Raw genomic sequence first — 18,399 nt, forward strand, 5'->3', positions numbered from 1 at the left:
ACTGGTATACTTTCCTGGAAGATTTTAGTCACAGTCCCAAAACTATGCGTTATAAGTGAAAGACTGCTATTTAGAATCGTCTTTAGTTCAAAGTCACAAGATCAAAGGTGGGAAAAACCCCTTGGGATCAATCTGTTAGTAGATTAAAGGTGTCAAGGAGAAAAAGAAGAAAACTCACATCTACTTCTCTATCCACAACCTTTAATTGAGAGCTGCACAACAGTTTAAACATCAAGCTGACAGGTCTTCGGGTTTATTCTTTGTGGGACATGCGTTTTATCTGAAGGGTGCATGGAAACAACAGCCGACAGCATGAAACATAAATACGGAGACGAAGGAGGCAAACGGAACATTGAGAAAGAGTTTCCAACTTACTACACACGTTTCAACACATTCAAAAGAAGAAAAAAAACAAAACAGATCTTGTCAAGAGATTTCTCAAAAACACACACACCACTAAGAGTAACAGGGGCTTTATGATCAGTCATTTCCTCTTTCATCAGGGAGCCCACATGGAAACGTCAGTGTCTACCTGGTGAAAGTATCTCAAGCTTCTGCAGGTGGAGCTGAAAATGAAGAAGAGTCACTTTCAACCGGTTGATTTTTGCTATTTCAGAGGCACCGAGCGTTGAGTTACAGCAGTACCGTGAAGTTTTATTCTTCACCAACATGATTTTAGCAACAATCTAACGTCAGTTTTAGCCACGAGAAACATCACATATAGATTAAAAAAAAGAAAAAAAGAAAAGGTGACTTCAATTCATTCAATTTCTTGAATCATTTGCTTTATTTTTATTGATTGCTTCCGTTAAAGCTTAGTGCAACATTTTTGCCACGTCGATGTTCTCGTTTCACCGTAATTGAGCGAATTTACATGTTAAAAAGTTGACTTTCACAATCAAATCTCTCTTTACCGATAATCCCAAACAAGTAAATGTTTAATAAATAAGTAAATTAAGAGCCCAGCCAGGAACATTAAGCCTGTGGACAAACTGTGTGTCGTAAAATAGATAGAAGTGAACTAAAAATCATCAGAGATGGCTCTGAACAATTCAAATATCCAGTGAGGCCCTCTCTGGTGGGAAGTGATGGCTTTAAATGGGACATTTTTGTTTACAAGCGACGACAGAAAAACAACAACAGAAAAAGAAAAAAACAATTTGTCATGGGTAAGAACAAAGCAAAAAAAAAAAAGAAAAATGTCTAAAAAGGTGAAACTTTGTGCTCATAAGAAATGAATAAACGTTTCCACACTACATAGCTCCAATAACAGTTAGCTACACACATATAACACTCTTTTGTTTACAGTCATGCTCTGGGCCAACTTTTATATTAAACTGCTCAATAACTCTACATTTATTACAATAACAATATATTTTTTTTTCTTTTTTAAACAACGGGATGTGAGACCAATAAAACTAAGGAAGACTACATTAAATATAGCTTTTAAACTGTGGTTTCATTCAACAAAGATGTGTTTCATAAAGGGCACCAATTAAAGATTGTTTTAGGAATAATAATAAAAAATAATAATAAATTGTCAGTCACTGCACTTGACCCTGAATGAGAACAACCATGATTAGGAAAGGAGCCACCTCTGCGTCTCTGTTAGTCCGTTCGGGTCGGGTGCGTCGGTACAGATAAAAACAACAACAACAAAAAAACAAGCATGATAGCGTCTCAGAGTTCTGTCTCACTTCATTCATCTGGTATCAACGGGAAGATCCTCAGTAGCAGCACTGGATGTCATTCCTCCCTTCTGTCGGTGCAACGTCGCCCCCTTGTGTCTGCATCCCCACAATTCCCTCTGTGTTCTGAGTGCTTTAGGTTGAGAACACACGCTGCTCACACACACACACACACACGCGCGGAGTGTTTGAACCGTCTCACCTCCGTCTTCTTCCCTTCCCCCGCCCCCGCTCTACTTCCCCTCCGAAGGTTTCTTCCAGCCCTCGCTCACGGCTTTCCCGTTCACGCTGCCCGAAAACGTGGAGTTCTTGTGGCGCAGCAGCCAGGACGGCAGCAGGCTGCGGGGCCTCAGCTGCCGGGGCGACGCCTGAGAGAGGCGCACCATGCGCGGCGAGCGCCACACCTTGATGGTGGAGTCGTCGCTGGCGGACAGCAGCAGCTCCTGGTCGGCGGGGCTGAACGCCACCGAGTTCACCACGTCGTCATGCGCCAGCCGCGCGAGGCAGATGTTGTAGTGGCGGTCCCAGATGTAGCCGTGCTTGTCCTCGGCTCCGCTGCCGGAGGGAGTTTGTGGAGGAAAAAAAAAAAAAGTCAGGAGAGAAACAGCTACAGCCAAAACGGGACGAGACTGAGCTTCGGAAAGGCATCCGCTGTCCCGTTTCAACCAGAATCGTCGAGGTGTTTTAGTATTACGTTCACACACAAAGAGGCTGCAATGCACGTCACCATATTCCAGATTATTAATTGTATATTCCTTTAAACGTCATAGCTTTATCTTTTCACATCACAATCAACCAAATTTAGGGCCGAAACGATTAATCGTGATGAATCGATAACTGAAATAATTGTCTAATAATCCAGCAATCGATTCATTGTTAACTGGAACATACAGACTCATAAAAAGACCAGCTTAATCAGAGCAGCGATCAACTAAAAATGCAGACGTTTTGCGTACAAGATAAAAATAAAAACATTTATAAATATGCTCGACACAAAACTCCTCAAGTAGTTTAGTTTTAGCTTCAATTTTTATAAAACATTTCATCCAAAGCATGATCAGATTAGTCCCACAATGTACCGACGTTACGTCAGGCGGAGAGGGCCGAGCTTTTCACATGTTGATGTTAAAAGTTTATTTTTTTAAGAATGCTGCATTTTTATTTTCTTATTTAAGAAAATAACTGAATTATGCGTTTACTTCCATGTTTCAATGCATTTCTGATACTGGATGAAAATAGCTCAAATGAAACATCTGCGGAATGTGCTGACAATTTTATCCGATTAATCGATTAATCTTCAGAATAATCGATAATTAACATCACTGTTGGCTGCAGCCCTCCTCCGCAGCGCGACTAAATGTGTCTGCATCCTACCTGGCAACGAAGTCCCTGCTGACGTCCAGGAAGATGAAGAAGCACTCGTCGTTGGGCGTGAAGGCCCGGTGGGCCCGGAGGCTTCTCCTCTCCTCCCTCAAGCTCTTCAGGTCGATGACGTGCATGTCTATCTCCTCGGCGATGGGAGGCGGGGACATGGGATCTGAGATCACGCATCCCTTCGGCCAAGCTCGGCTATTTACGTACAGGTACCTGACCGACGACAGCAGGAGAGCCGGAGTCAGAATCACTAAGTGGAGAGCAGCTGACACCGGCGTCCGCTGCGTTTCCGACTCATTTCTGGCCGCGACGCCACACGTTGTGTTGTCAAAAGAAAATTGCAGAGTTTTCCGGACTTAACTTCATGTAGTTTCAAAACCATTTAATTTATACAAAATACTAATGGTCAACATGAATTTATGGAAAGAAAAAAAAAATGAATCAAATCTATACATAAAAAGACATTTCCCGTAATTATTTAGTTTTTCTAGACGTATCAAGAACGTGAAAACTACAGATAGAATCCATTTGTGGAGAACCAAAACACTGGATTAAAAAAAAAGGACTCCAGATTTCCAGTGTGTGCCGTTGACTACTTTACCTGTGGTCAGGAGAAAGGCCCATTCCAATGATGTGGCCGTGAATGTCAATGACGTGGTCCAGTGAATCAAAGAACTCCTCGGAGCTCCTCTCCTCTCCGAGCACGGGGCCGGAGGTGGTCATCTGGTCGGGCTTGATGCGCTTAATGCCTGAGAGGAAACCAAACGACGGCATGAGGAGACCGAAGCTTCGGTTTGGTCTTAGCACATTTTGAATAGCCCTACCTATCTGGTGGGGGGAGTAGGTAAGGCTGCCGGTGGTGAAGAGTAAGTACGTTTTATCCTCGCCCTCTCCGGGCTCGGAGGGGTCGATGAGGCTGGGGTCGGGCGCCTTGGTGTAGGCTCTACCCATCATCTGAGCAACCTGGGTCTCAATCTGCAGCTCCCTGGCCCCCACGTGTTTACGGCTCTGGATGGGAAGAAAGAAAACGTCAGAAAAGACAACAAGAGTTGTTTTTTTTGTTTTTTTTAAATCCCTACTTAATCTCCATCGTACATGAATGACGTGGTCCAGGCCGGATATCGTGGGCTGGGGGGTCCGTGCGGACGAGAAGCCGTGACTCCGTCCGTCCGTGCCGCATTGCTCCTCGCTCTCCGCCTCCTCCTCCTCCTCGCTGTCCGAGGCCCCCAGGTCGAAAAGAAGAGGGTGATGCTGATTGTCCTGCTCCGCTTTCTGCCGCCTCGCCTGAGACTGAGCCTCGTAGTCCAGCAGCAGGTCCGGGTTGTCGTGGCGGCGGCAGTGCGCCACCATCACCGTCCGGATGGTGCTGGCGTTGATGTTCTGGATCTTGAAAAGACGCTTCACGACGTTCACGTTCTCGGACTCAATATCCTGGGCGACATAAAGAAACAAACAGACGAGGATGGCATAAGAAACTGCTGGTTTTTTTTGTTTGTTTGTTTTTTTTCTCCACCAGTTCAGGCAAATCGACCTGGAAAGCTTTGTTGAGCCAGAGCACCGAGCAGGACGTCATGTTGCCGATCCAGTGCAGGTTCCCCGAGATCAGGTGCGTCTCGTTCAGCCAGCAGCCAAACACGTCGTACGGTTTGTTCCTGACCCGCGACAGCAGCGTGTAATTGTCTGGAACGAAACATTAGAAGAGCCAACGGTGAGGTTCTTAAACCTTAAACCTCAATGGATTCCACTGGAATGTTACGTTAACAGACCGAAACAACGCAGTGTAGCAGGAGGTAAAAAAAAAAAAAAAGAAAAAAGAAAATTATACATGACTTCAATGTTTGATTTACAAATAACAACCTGATAAGTTTTATGTTTTTTTTTTTTTCAGACAAGTTTTTATGCAACACTACCTTTCCTGTTTTAAATTCTTGTGACAAATTCTCAGTTTGAGTCCTCTCATTACTTTGACTAGGCCATTCTACCCCGTGAATACACCTTGATCTAAACCGTCCCATTGCCGCTCTTTGCTTCAAAAGGTGACGTTGCATGAATGAAATTTGTTTTCTCTTTAACTCCGACCAGTTTCCACACAGCATGATGCCGCCGCCGCCATGTTTCACCAGGGTGATCGGCAGAGTTGGTTTTCTATCACACAATGTGTTTTTGTATGATGGCCAAAGCATCTAGCACTCTTCCATAATGGCAATATTTGTGGAGTGAATGAATGACAGTCGTCCTTGTTGACAGAATCTCAGAGTAAAACGGATAAATGGAAATGCTACAAAAAGAGGAAAGTGAGGTGTAATTTTCCTCTTTTTTTGCCTAACAATTATGCAATACTTTGTATCGGTTCATCTAAAAAGATAGCAAAAAAAAAAAAATACATTGAGGTTTGTAGCTACAACATGGCAAAAACAAGAAAAAGCCTCATGGATACGTCTGCAAGCCACCGTACTTCTTGATCTTGAGGCTAAAGTCAAGGCTCACTATGTTAACGCACTATGTCTAAACACTTCGGCGCGGTTAGAAAACTCCTGCGATGAATTCATTTTAAACCCAAAATCAATCGCCACTTGGCAGCTGGAAGCCGTGCGGGTGTTTTTGCCCATGTTCCTACCCAGACTAATGACGGCAATTTCCCCAGAAGACGAGTGGTGTGGTCCCAGGTAGACGCCGGATACGAGCAGCAGGGTATCGTCTGGGTTAAACTGGGAGAACTGGGTGTAGCCCCAGTTGAACTGACGCATGCTGGAGCTGTGCACCAGCGAGATGTTTCCATCCTGCCGCTCCGTGTCCCACAGCTGAAAGAGAGGTTTAGAAGAAAGAGCCAATTGGACAAGGGGAGAGACAACATTTGGTCTGAAGCATCATGAAAATGATCTGAAAACTGTTCCACAATTTAAAAAAAAAAAAGGGGGGCTTAGTGAGCGTTATTAAATTTTATTAAAAGTCGGGTAGGTTGTTCTCAGGATGTTCTGATGATTTTGCCATATTTCAGGTCAAAGTGAAGATTCAAGGCTCTTAAAACAAACAAGAGATGCAAAAAAAAAACAAAAAGCCTAGTACCTTCACTGTGCAGTCCTTAGAGCAGGAAGAGAAGCGATGGCCCCTGTGAGAGAAAGCCAAGTGAAGCACCTGGTCACTGTGCTCCCTCAGCGTCTGGACTTCCACACAAGGGATGCAGTCATACAGACGCTTGAACTCCCTGTACCACGACACGGCCGCTGCACACAGGCCCGAAACGGACAATCATTTTTTTATTATTATTATTATTATTATTATTTTTTTTTTAAAAAGCACGCATCTTCAAAACCAATACGGACAAAACTACAACAATCACTCTATCGAGACATACACGGGTGTCGAGGAACGGAGCGCGGTATCCGGTAGTAACTGTAGAACAGCTCCCTCCACAGGAACTCATCTCTGGAGACCGCCTGCCACTGTCTGCAGGTCAGGCCGGCTCTCAGCACGGCATCGTGGGGCAGGTGCAGGAAGATCTCCAAAACCAAGCTGTCCGGCAGAACTGGACCCCAATCCATCCTAACATCCTGGAACACACGCAGCGCTGTGAACAAGAGCTGTCCTCTTGCAGATTTCTTCAGTTTTTTTTGTTTTTTTTTTGTCACTTAAAGGTTTCAGATCAAACTAATTTTAAAATCACAACCACAAGGTTTGTAGAATCGATAAAGCACCTATACAGAACCTGACAACAACAAATAGAAAGCTACACATTCTACCTCAACCTAAAGAAATTCATGAAAAGATACAAAACGATGTTATTGTCTTTTTTCTGGAAAGAGAAAAAAACGTTTTTTAATCCAGCACAGATTTCTTCGTATTCTTAATGTAGTAATTTCAACATTTTCTCTACTCTTGTAGGTATTTCTATGTTTGTTGCAGTAGTGGAGCTGAGGTGCTCAGGTCATACACTTTCTAACTTTATTTTTTTTCTGTAAATTTGCATCAAACGTTTGTGCTTTACATCAGACCATAAAAACACACACAGCAAACAAATTAATAACTGTAACTAAATTTTTTCATGTAAAAAAAAAAAAACAAAAACATGTTGGTACCTTTAGCCATGAATTCTTAGTCAATCAAATTCCCTTTAAAAACAGGAAAAACTTTGGAAATCTAACAAATGAAAATATTTCTCTATATTGCTTTATATGTTTGTCCACATCTAAAATTGCTGTGAATTAAAACCGAAAGGAACCCTGTGTTTGTGTCATCTTTCTTACTGTAAAAATGTTAATTTGTCATCTTATTTCAACTGTATAATCTCTAACATTGAACAGAGCTACATACAATTTTACTCAGTATTGTAGTGAATTTAAAGCGCTATTTACAGCCTGACAGCTGTTGCATAGCAAACTCATTTTTGAGTTTTCTCTTGAAGTTAAAAACTTTCCATAAAAACAATTAGATGTGATATAGCACTAAATAAGTCGCTGGTTAATACATAAATTAACATAAATTGTGTTGGCGTAATTATTTTTTACAAACTGTACCCATAATCCTCTTTAAGTCACAAGGAAATGTTCAGTTTTTCTTTCCTTCTGAAATAGAGATGACCGAACAGAGACATGTTGGCGACAAACATTAACAAGTTACTGATTGTGCTTAAAGCAAAAAGATCTACTGCTAACAAACGTAACAATAAACACTGATATAACTTTGTGGATTTTAGCGCTTGTTAATTCAGAAAAAGAGCTTAATAAGCAGCTAAACTAACAACCCAAGCTAGCGCTGAACTAGCTAACCGGTTGCAGAACCAGTTAGCTGTTAGCTAACGTTTGTTTTCAACTTTGGTCGGATAAGATTAACACTTCAAAACAAAACTTTACTCACATAAACTAGTGCTAATGCTCAAAGGGCTCATCAGCTTTCATTCATATAAATCTACTGACACAAACTGTCACCTACCTGCTGGATGAAAGGGTGTTGAAGAGAAACAAATCCAACTGGTTGCTAACGCTACAGACTAGCCACAGAAAAAAATGACAACAATCTTCTAGCAGCGGCAAGACTCGATTAGCTGAACACAGAATAATCGAACACGGCTAAATAAACTCAATCGACTTATTGTCTGTCTTTGTCGGGTTTACGCTGTTGCAAAAATAATAATAATAATAATAAAAAAAATTGCTGCCCTACACATTTCTTCTGCTTAAGTATGTCAGACCATCCAACAAAATTAAACATATATTTTATAGACCAAAATGTAAGTAATCACTGAATCTAAATCTGATTATCTCACTCTCCCAAGTAAATGGCATTGAATTTACAAAACCATATGATTGGCATTGAGTCTTTGACATTACTGTGGTGGAATTTTGAAGTTTACAGAATTGCTTAAATTAAAGAGTTGTGCGGCTTTCCAGAACTGATTTTGTGTGTAGATTTTTGGACCACACAGAGAGAATTTGCTGGTGTGTTTTGGATTATTGTCCTACTGCATACCACAGGCGTTTAAGGTCACCAGCTAATGGCCGGATGTAGTCCTTTATGATTTTCTACAAGCAAAGCAATCCAAGACAATCACAAATGCCGCAATGCTGTTCGGTTATGTTGTGCCAAGTAGAAAAGTTCCAAATTTGTCTTGTCACTGTATAATATTTCCTAAAACGTCATAGGGGTAAGTCCAATCTATATTCTCGACTTAAGAACACACTCCAGTCTAATTGGCTGTATGCACATGGCCAGCCTTCTGCTCATGGGAAATCAATGCTGTGTTTTTCAGCTCCAAAATCATAATAAAAGCAAGTTAACTTGGAATGTCATAAAGCTTACTGTAAAGGCCAAATTAGTAAAGTTATCTTTGTTTAGTATAACTATCGTTGAGGTAGGAATAGAATATAATATCCCCATTGTGAGATAATATTTCTGTGAAACAGCAGCAAAGTGACAGTGAATAACAGCAAACGATTATGCTTTTATTTTGATCATTTTATTGTGAACGTAGCTATGGTTACAGAACGCAGTTCTACGTGAAAAGGTCAACAGCAACACAGGAAAAAGATTTAAAAAACACCACATTTTCACTTCATTTGATAAGGGGACACGGTTAGTATCTGGGATTGGAGTATATTTGCATAACTTTAAATGTTTATGGAAAAATCTGTCATTAGTTGTGTTAATAGAAAGAACTGTACTTATGTAAAAGGTTTTGCATAACATTGGATGATGAGAATAATTGCAATTATTACCCTGGATTCTATGTCTTTCTTTTGATATTTACATCTTCTGTGCTTCATAAAATATTCAGCTTTGCAATCATCTTTTAATTTCAACATATAAGCTGCTCTGCACTAGATGAGCTAAAATCATTTTTCCTTCTGTTTATATTCTTCAACATATGATAAGTAGAACGTTTTGCTTTGAAAGAGAATTGCAGACTGTTTCTGTTTTTTAAAGGTTTCTGCTTATTCCACTTTTTTTCTTTCACTCCGCATTGAGAATATTACGGTATGTCCGTATGATACTGGTGGTTTTATTAAAACATCGTTTAATCATCTGTTCTTGCCTTCTCATCAGACACTCATGCAGGTTGTAGTCAGGGAGAACATTACAGTAACTCTATCCTTCCACTGTGTGTTCCTGCCAGCTCTGTTTACTGACTCGCAGCCGTCTGGGGACTACAAAACCCCCTGCAACTGAAAACCTGCTTTGTCACTGTCTTCTTGTGTCAGTTCACTAACAGCTACTGAGCAAAAACAAGGAGTCGAGCTTCAAGATAAATCCTGCAGGAAGGATTCAACAATGCTGTGACTGATCATCTCTGGTGAGTTTGTTTCGTTTATGCCAAATTGTTGTGTGAAAAGAGGAATTCATTATGCAGCCTTTTCCTTTTGCTACTCTATGTCTCAAGATTTTAAAGATGCTTCTCGGTGTAGATTCATGAACAAATACTTTGTGCTAAGCCTGATAGGGATGTGGTCACGTTACCATTTTCAACGTTATTTCATTAGTGTGGCGTCTGTCTTCCTTCAGGAGTGCGGCATGTTATTAACTGGATAACCTCCTGTTGTTGCTCCAATGGGAGGGAGGAGACAGTTTCAAGCTGCCGGTGTCAAGGTGCCCTTCATCCAGCGAGCCGTCTCGATTTATAAGAGCAATTTGTATGTCTATGAGTGAGCTAAATACGTTTCTCTCTCTGTGCAGGGCAGAACGTGTGGACGGTCAACCGTGATGCAAAACCCTCCCATCAGTCTCTTCCATAATGTGTCCCACTGTATCTACTGTTGCTAGGGCATTCATGTTTACATCTGTTTCACCTAAACTCTGGGTTGTGCTGTACTTGTACTAATGATGACTTGTCTGAAAACTCCTGCTTAAGGAAGCTGGACAATGTCTGACAGCTCACAAGTACACAGCACTCAGTCCACAGTAACATCCTGCCATATGTGGTAAAAAAAAAAGAAAATTACTTTGTAAGCCCAGTATTCTGGCCTACAAACTGATTAAAGAATGATGCGGATCGTTTTGTTGTCTCGTTTGAGTCTTTTTAAGTTTCTCAGAGCGTCAAGTTTCTGCTAATCTTTTCCGATGTGTTTGTCGCCATCGTGTGGATCTAATGAGTAATTGCAGGTGGTATTCGGAAAAGTGGAGGAAGAATAATACAGCAATGTATTGGAACCAGAGAATCAAACCTATGAAGTGAAGTCTGCTCTCAAAAAGCAGAAGAATCCATAAAAATAATGATTTTAGGGCTGCAAGTAGAACAGAAAGGGATTTAATTTTTTTTAGACCACATGTATCCTCTCTATTATTTTTTAAGTTGTCACAACCTTTCAACCTCCAAGTTACCGAGGATATAAGGGCTGAAAGTGGAGTTGGTGAATACCAGGCTTATTGAATTTTTTTTAGAAGTTGTAACAGAATATTTTAGATATTATTTTTCCTCATCAGAAAGTAGAACTTTCCACATATGTAGTGGAGAGTTTGATATAAACTGTGCTACTTATCAAAACTATAAACCCCCTTTTTTCCCCACTGTGGTTTACTGGGTGATAAGGCGGAAGAATTTCAGATTTTCAGAAAAAAAGAAAAAAATGATTTTACATATCAGTGGGTTCTAAAAACGTCTATAAAATCACAAACATCTTAATTTGGCTAAAAGAAAACAGTGATTCACAGCTATCAGCCCTTTGGTTATACTGGTTTATATGCAAAGAATTTAACTTAATTTATCCAATATTATGGCTTTTATTTTAACCACTCACTGGCCCCCGAGAGACACTATCGTCACATTTATTTATTTAACTAAATTAAATTACGTTTATTTATTATCTAAAATCAAAATAGAGACAGGTGACCAAACATAAGAACTTATAATGTAACTAATTTCCATTTCTTTCAAAAAAAAATACAAAACAAAAAAAACAACAACTTTGAAACAAAAACTTTTACATATACCTTAGAATAAATAATTATTAGCTTAATGTAATAGTTTATTTTAATACAATAAACCAATAAATGATTATTGGTTTAATGTAATGCAAATATATATATATATATTACATAATTTTATTTTTGTTGTTGGTCTTATCTCAGTTTATGTAGATTTGAAAAGTGTCTTATGAGGTTATACTTAGATCAAATTTATTTCAAATAAATGTATATGTTATGTAAATTAAGCATATTCTGTATGTTGCATGTTAGAAAGTTTCATTTAATTTCAATCAGCGACACTAATTCGTTTTCATGTAATCAGATTACATTTGGTTTTCTTGGATGTCAGTTATTTCCAAAACGTATCTCAATTGTCACAACTGAGTTTCCACTGTTTTCTGAACAGTCGACCATTTAAATCACATATCATTTATTTAGAATAGAAGAATGCACAGATGTATTTACATTCACATGATACAATTTTACAATTACACAAATCTCCATTCTGTACAGGTTTAAAGTGACCATTTATATTTTACAGTGAAAAAAAAAAAAAAAAAACCCTTGACCATCGTGAAATTTGCTCAGTAAATCTGACTTGATGCTTTCCCCCCCCCCCTCAGCCGCTGAACGTCAAAAGAACATCTGTCCGGAAGTTCAATACATCATCTGTTCGTTTTGTCTGACTTTATAAGGAGAAAACAAAACAAACGAATCAACAGGAGGGGGTGGTGGTGGGGGGGGGGGGGGGGGGTTATTAATTTGCCATAATTTGCTCGGATAAAAATCTTAATGTCTACATTCTGACCACATGATGGCCAAATGTGAAGACACGACAAGAAAGGAAAAAAGAAAACTTCCATAGAAGATTCACAATTACATCAGCGCTTCTTTACATTTCCACCACAGCTCTAAGTCTAAAGTGCGTCGTTGTTCTATGCCACGGCCGGACCCGGTGTCCGCTATCATAACACCATGGTGGGAATGTGGTGGACCAGAGGCATCTGATGCTGCATGGCGGCCATCTGCTGTGCAGGTGGAGGAGGAGGAGGAGGGGGAGGGGGAGGGGGGGAAACCTGCGGGGGCGCGTCGGAGGCGTGCGCCGCAGGTTTGTGCCGTGCGCTCTTCTGGTGCGCCCTCAGGCCCGCCAGCTGGGAGTAGGCGCTCTGACAGACGTGGCACTTGTACGGCCGCTCGCCGGTGTGCAGGCGGACGTGGTTCCGCAGCGTGGACGACTGGCTGAAGCGGCGGTTGCAGAAGCGGCACACGAAGGGCTTGTCCAGGGTGTGGATGCGCATGTGGGAGCGCAGGTTGCTGCGGGAGTTGAAGCCGCGGTGGCAGATGACGCAGCGCATCCGGCCGGTGGAGGTGGCGGCGACGGAAGGAGGAGAACACGACGAGGGCCCCTCGGTGGAGTGGGAGTCGTCTGGGAGAGGAAAACAGCGGAGGCGATGAGTGAAGATTGAAATTTGCTCTGGCCAGAGAGTTCCCAAGAGGAAGAAACTCACCATTCCTGCTTTTCTTCTGGTGTTCTTCGTCCATCCCAGGAACTCCAGGAATTCCCAGGAATGTGTTGTGCGTGTTTCCATACCAGACAAGGAGCTCCTGGTCAGGCGGAATGGTCTGAGCGAGGGAGAGGTATAAAAATATCAGCGTTTATTATTCCTGCTTGATTTCAGAAATAAGCGTTCAAGGTTAGTTGAGGTATAAGCGAACTTTGCGGTGACTCTTACAGAGAAACAAATACTGTGTGCCGTGCTGAGTGTCAGATAAAAATCCAAACACTTACAGATAAGTTTGTAAGTATTAGGAATTTTTATTAATTAATTTATTCATTATTGCTTCACTGTGAGCTGGAAATAAAGCCAAAAGCAGAGCCAATTTAGTTCAGCTCAGGTTTATTGGAGGCCCTGACTGAACTCAGTTCGTCGTGAGGCTCACCTCCACTGCTTTGTAGAAGATGCTGCTGCCGATCTGGACCACCTCCAGGTTCTGCTCCTGCTCGTTCCGAGCGCACTTTATGTAGGTCATCCAGCTGCGGTGGTCCTCCTGGCTGGCATCGATGAAGTACCGCACCGTGCCGTCCTCATTGAACACCTGAAGAACGACGTGGATGTGTTACCGACGGAAAATTCAAGAGAATAATTACTATTTTTTTTTTTCGCATTAGTGTTCAAAGCAGAAGCATCGCAGGACCCATTTTACTTTGACCCGGGGCCCCAGAAAATATTTTTGGTGGCCCTGTAAGATTTCCAAAACAACACATTTATTGAGGAAATAAATCCAACTGGAATTTATTTAACTGAATTTGCATGTTTTTATTGTTTTTTTTGTGTTGGATTTATTTATTGTTTGGTTATGAATTAAATCTTTGAAATGTTATGAAATGACATTTGCGGTGAAATACGAGCAATCTGAGTTGAGCTGCTCTAACTCAGTTGTTCTGTTCAGTCCAAATAAATTGTATTATCGAAATATGCACGATAAAGTCTGTGATTTATTTATTTTTTTTAATTTGCCCCAGTAAAGTCCCACGTGTAGCAGAGTGCGCTCACCTCCCACATCAGGTTGTTGTTCTTGAACAAGTCCACATGTTCGGGGGACAGGAGTCTCCCGGTGAAGGGGCCCATCTCTGTTCCGGCTTTGATCCAGGTCTTGGAGAAGATGCCCAGGCCTTCTCCCGGGATGGAGCTCTGGGCGATGATCACCTCGCTGGGAAGCACCAGACTGGAGAGCTTCTGCACCTCTACGAATGCAAGAAAAAACAAAAGGAAAGAAAAGAAAAGGCCCGAACACAAATGAGTGCAAAACGTCTGGAAAAAAAAAAAAAACCTCTGAATGAACGCTTTCAGTGGTGAAAGCAGCAAATGAACTGAATCTTATTTTAGTCACGAAATATTAAGCCACACCTCACCCTGCGTTTAATTCGATTATCTGGATGAATTGAATTTTTTTGTTGTTGTTGTTGTGCAAGAAACACCACCACCACCAACTCCCCCTTAAAGCTTTTTTTTTCCCGCGAAGGAGAAGAAGAAGAAGAAAAAAAGTGATTCTTTAAAGTTAAATTCAAAGATTCACATTTCAGAAAAGTGAGCTGGGGTTAAACGATCCTCTATTGCTCAGGGTCCAGCAATTTGTCATGCATCAGATGTGATTTTCATTACAGTTTACTCGGGGGGGAGAAGAAAAAAGAAAAAGGGAACGACTAATTCCAAATTCATTATCCTTTTTAGAACTTTGTCGCAATAAATTTGCGCTGAATGAGACGGAGGCTTGTTTAAAAGGACGGAGGAATTTCTGCGACAAAAAAAATGGAAAGGCGATTAGATGGTTGACATGCAATGAATAGCATTAGATTTAGCCTTCACGGCGCATTATGCGAGGAACAGCAAATCTCTTAAAAGGAAGAGAAAGAAAAAAAAAAGAGCCTCCAGAGTCTCTCATAGCTGCCAAGGGAGGAAAAGAGACTGTCCGGAGATTGATGAATGCGTGGATAAAAAGGAAAAGAAAAAAAAAAAGAGAAAATGTCAAAGAAAGAAAACCTTTCTGTCCGAGAGGTTTAAGTGGGAAACTTTCCCAGGTCAAGCGCAAAGTTAACCAAATGAATTTAATGCTCCGCGTCTTTCAATCGGCGCCAGTTACGAGTAACAAGCCTCCGAGCTGCGGGGTCCGAGGGCTGTGCGAGGGTTAATGCATTTAATGGCTCGAAATAAAAGCAGCAGGGGAAAAAAAGAGAGAGAGGGAAAGTGCGAGCAGGGATGAAATGTTGGAGAGGGTCAGTGAAAGTTCTTCTAGATTTCTAACCCGCGCAGGGATTGTTGGGTAAATTATTTATGTTGTGCATAAACAAATCAACACATTTTCTAGTTGACTTGAACTACTTTGCACAGAACGAAATGTATTTTTTTTCCCCTCATGCTGTTGGTTTTGACGCGCTCTTACGCACGTCTTATTTCTTAAAAAAAATTTGGCAGAATTCAATTAGTTTAAAAGTGGAGAAAAAAAAAAAAAAAAAAAAAAAATCAATAATAGTTCCCCAAAGTGACCCGGCGGATCAGCCTCACCTCCAGCGAAGGACTGGGCCAGAACCTCAGCCGTGAAGGCGGTCTTGGGGCTGCTGCCGCTCTGCCGCTCCTCCGCCAGGTGTTCGCCCAGCACGTTCCTCCACCTGCCGTACAGGAAGCTGTGCAGGATGTCCGAGGTGATCACGTCCGACAGCGAGCGGCCGGAGCACTTAAATCCGGGCTTCAGAGCCAGAGCGTCGGCGGGCAGCACGGAGCCCATCACGCGTGAAAGAGAAAGAGAGAGCGAGAGCGAGAGAGAGAGAGAGAGAGAGAGAGAGAGAGGAAGGAAGCGGTGAATGAACGGGGCTGGACACAGAGGCAGAGTCCGTCCTCCTCGCTCCAGACCGTGTGCGCGTAGGAAACTGCTGCAGCACCGGGCTGTGAGGGGTCTCTTTATATAAGTGGCTGGTGTGACCCCCGGGCCTAATTAGTTATTAAAGACACACCCCTCACCATGTGGACCTGCCCGCTGTGGCGAGGCGCACCAACGGGATGGTCCGACCCAGTGGCAGAGGAAAACTTGGAAACATACGAAAAAAATATATTTACTTGGAAAAAAAAAATAATTATTTATGGCTAAACACCATGCACATTTTAAAAGACAAGACTTCTTGTATTTCTGTTTTAAAACTACAAGTAACGAAATATGTGAATATAAATGTTGTGTTTCATTCCCTTTTTTGTGCTTTTTTTTCCGTTAGATTTTTTTATTTTTATTTGAATTTTTCCTTCATTTTAAGGATGGCAGTCAAAACAAAGTTTATTCAAATCTGATCGTTTCAACATGTTGTAAATAATTGTTGTTTTCAATCTTCATAAATTCTTGTTAAAAAAAACTCCCCCCCCCCGCCCCCCTTTTTTTTGCCTCTTTCTCTTTCTCAATCAAATACTTGTCAGGACAGTAAAATATGTAGAAGACTGAAGTGCAAAACTTCATTCCTGCCATTTCTGTGTTTCTACAAAAGTGCTACAAAACTCAGGATTTCTAGAGGCAGAATTAAAAAAAAACTTTCAGTATTTTTCATAATCAAAAAGAGAAAAAAATATAAGTTAAACTTCACCGAAGACTAAAACAAAGCAGAAGTTCGTCCAAAGCAGATATGCAGTGGACGTTTTTTTTATTATTTTGTCTGAGAATGCAAACCTTTCTTTAAAAAACAAACTAATGCTGTCAGTTTTTATTATTATTATTATTATTATTATCATTATTTGAAGTGGGTCAGCGAGTCTGGGAGATGCTCGCCCATTTTCTTCTCATGCATTTCGTATTCATGCGCTGCTCATATTAATTTTTTGTGAGGAGTTAGCGCGCGAATAACAAGAATGGAAACAAGCCTTTATCCCCCCCCCAGCATTGTTCGCGTGAAGAGGAAGAAAAAACACACAGAGGGAGAGAGAGAGAGAGGGAGAGAGAGAGAGAGAGAGGAAAACATGCAAAGCTGCTTTGACGTGGCGCACTTTTTCAAGCCCTTGTTGAGGTAAGCGGTTTAATATTCATGGGTGTTTCTGAGCCCCCTCTGTATTGTGGCAACATCTTAGATGAGTGCGCATAGATATATATTCTCTACGTATACATATATATTTATATATGTGGGCCCCTTTCTTTTTGCTTGGCCCTCTGCTTTTTTTTTTTTTTTTTTTTTTCCCCCGTCTTTTGCTCTCCTGACTATTTTTCGGGCTTGATGGACTGGGGGCTAAATGGGCAGTTTTCCTTCTTTTTTCCAGCAGAGAGGACATCTTTATTCCATCCCCGGCTCACAGGTTTCCCCATTCAGCCTCCCTCCAAGTAATGTCAGGGCCCTGAAAAGTGCTGCAAATCAATCTTTCATGGTGTTTTGAGGGCAATTTGACATCCATGCACTCCTCTTTTCACTTCAACAACTACAAGGGGATTGTCCGGGAGAGAGAGAGAGAGAGAGAGAGAGAGAGAGATGGGCAAGTTTGAGCTCTGTTCTCTCTTTTCTCTGCAGGAATATGAACTGTGCGCAAAGTAATGGGAAAGAAGATATGGCAAGTAAACACAATGGAGGGGGACTTTTTTCCCCTTCTTCTTCTTCTTCTTCTTCTTCTTCCTTAAGAGAGAAGAAGCAGAGATAGAGAAAAGGCAAGGTGAGTGACAGGGCACGAAAACAGATTACTGTGAAACAGCTGCTTTTTATGAGCGGGCCCCTCCTTCGTTTGTCCCCTCTTTTCCCAGATGAAATTTCTCCGCTCTTTCAATGGGATTCTTTCTCATCTAGATTGATTTACATTTATGGCATTCATCGCACAAATCCGAGGTAAATGGCTGGAGGAGGAAGGGGGCCGCGGAGGGGCCCGCCGGTGGGGGTCGCCGGTGGGGGCGTCTTCTTTATTAAAGAGGAATTAAATGAGTTGAATTGGGGTAACGCATGGATTTGATTTGCTTATTTATGCATTAACCTGTGGCATTATGCGGAGCTGGTAAAGCCGCGGGCATGTCAGCAATAGCAAATCATCCCGCTTAGCTGCTCTATTGTAAGACAATTTGAGCCATTATTGTTGTCCATTTAAAGCCTATCAATTTAATGTGGATGATTGACAATTATTGCACAAAGAATGTGGTAATGGGGGGATTTCAAAGCGCTGGTGGGAAACCTATTAACGTGGAGCGTTTGTTTGTGGATAAATAGCGAAATTTTACGCTCATAAAGGGCGAGGGGAGGGGTGGGGGGTAGGGAGGGATGTGAGAAAACGCTTGAGAGTTGATTGAATATTTACATTTAAGGTGATCTGAAAAGATCAGGTTTTAATGTAGTTTGGGAGTCATTTTGTTAAAAACTAAGAGAAGGTGGGAAAAAAAAAGAAAGAAAGAGAGAGTGTTTCTGAAACTTGCAGGGAAACCCACACTCCTACTG

The 18,399-nt window shown here is 41.5% G+C and overlaps 2 protein-coding genes and 1 long non-coding RNA gene across 6 annotated transcripts; 1 reads left to right on the forward strand and 2 right to left on the reverse strand.

Moving 5' to 3' along the window:
- Positions 1 to 1,301: 1,301 nt before the first annotated feature.
- On the reverse strand, positions 1,302 to 8,097 carry fbxw5 (F-box and WD repeat domain containing 5). 3 transcript variants are annotated; one of them, XM_015037991.1, is made up of 10 exons: positions 7,992 to 8,097; positions 6,418 to 6,613; positions 6,129 to 6,286; positions 5,680 to 5,863; positions 4,594 to 4,742; positions 4,158 to 4,493; positions 3,887 to 4,070; positions 3,664 to 3,811; positions 3,063 to 3,275; positions 1,302 to 2,243 (listed from the first exon to the last, which is right to left on the reverse strand). In XM_015037991.1, exons 2-10 carry the CDS (start codon positions 6,602 to 6,604, stop codon positions 1,922 to 1,924), a joined length of 1,881 nt encoding a protein of 626 aa, XP_014893477.1. In that variant the 5' UTR covers positions 6,605 to 6,613; positions 7,992 to 8,097; the 3' UTR covers positions 1,302 to 1,921. The 3 variants fall into 3 exon arrangements, with proteins under 3 accessions (XP_014893477.1, XP_014893478.1, XP_014893479.1); XM_015037992.1 differs by lacking the exon at positions 7,992 to 8,097 and adding an exon at positions 7,917 to 7,936; XM_015037993.1 differs by lacking the exon at positions 7,992 to 8,097 and adding an exon at positions 7,577 to 7,802.
- A 944-nt stretch (positions 8,098 to 9,041) lies between these two features.
- LOC106950836 (uncharacterized) lies at positions 9,042 to 10,548 on the forward strand. Of its 2 annotated transcripts, none has more exons than XR_001425688.1 (4): positions 9,042 to 9,131; positions 9,673 to 9,849; positions 10,059 to 10,142; positions 10,230 to 10,548. It is a non-coding gene; the product is annotated as an uncharacterized LOC106950836 (long non-coding RNA). The 2 variants fall into 2 exon arrangements; XR_001425687.1 differs by having other exon boundaries at positions 9,068 to 9,131; positions 9,603 to 9,849.
- A 1,537-nt stretch (positions 10,549 to 12,085) lies between these two features.
- prdm12a (PR domain containing 12a) lies at positions 12,086 to 15,925 on the reverse strand. The gene is made up of 5 exons (XM_015037994.1): positions 15,524 to 15,925; positions 14,015 to 14,205; positions 13,401 to 13,556; positions 12,968 to 13,082; positions 12,086 to 12,885 (listed from the first exon to the last, which is right to left on the reverse strand). Exons 1-5 carry the CDS (start codon positions 15,741 to 15,743, stop codon positions 12,425 to 12,427), a joined length of 1,143 nt encoding a protein of 380 aa, XP_014893480.1. The 5' UTR covers positions 15,744 to 15,925; the 3' UTR covers positions 12,086 to 12,424.
- Positions 15,926 to 18,399: the final 2,474 nt, after the last annotated feature.

The sequence above is a fragment of the Poecilia latipinna genome, unplaced genomic scaffold, assembly GCF_001443285.1.
Source record: "Poecilia latipinna isolate Pla-1442-1.1 unplaced genomic scaffold, P_latipinna-1.0 Scaffold425, whole genome shotgun sequence".
Lineage (NCBI taxonomy): Eukaryota > Metazoa > Chordata > Actinopteri > Cyprinodontiformes > Poeciliidae > Poecilia > Poecilia latipinna.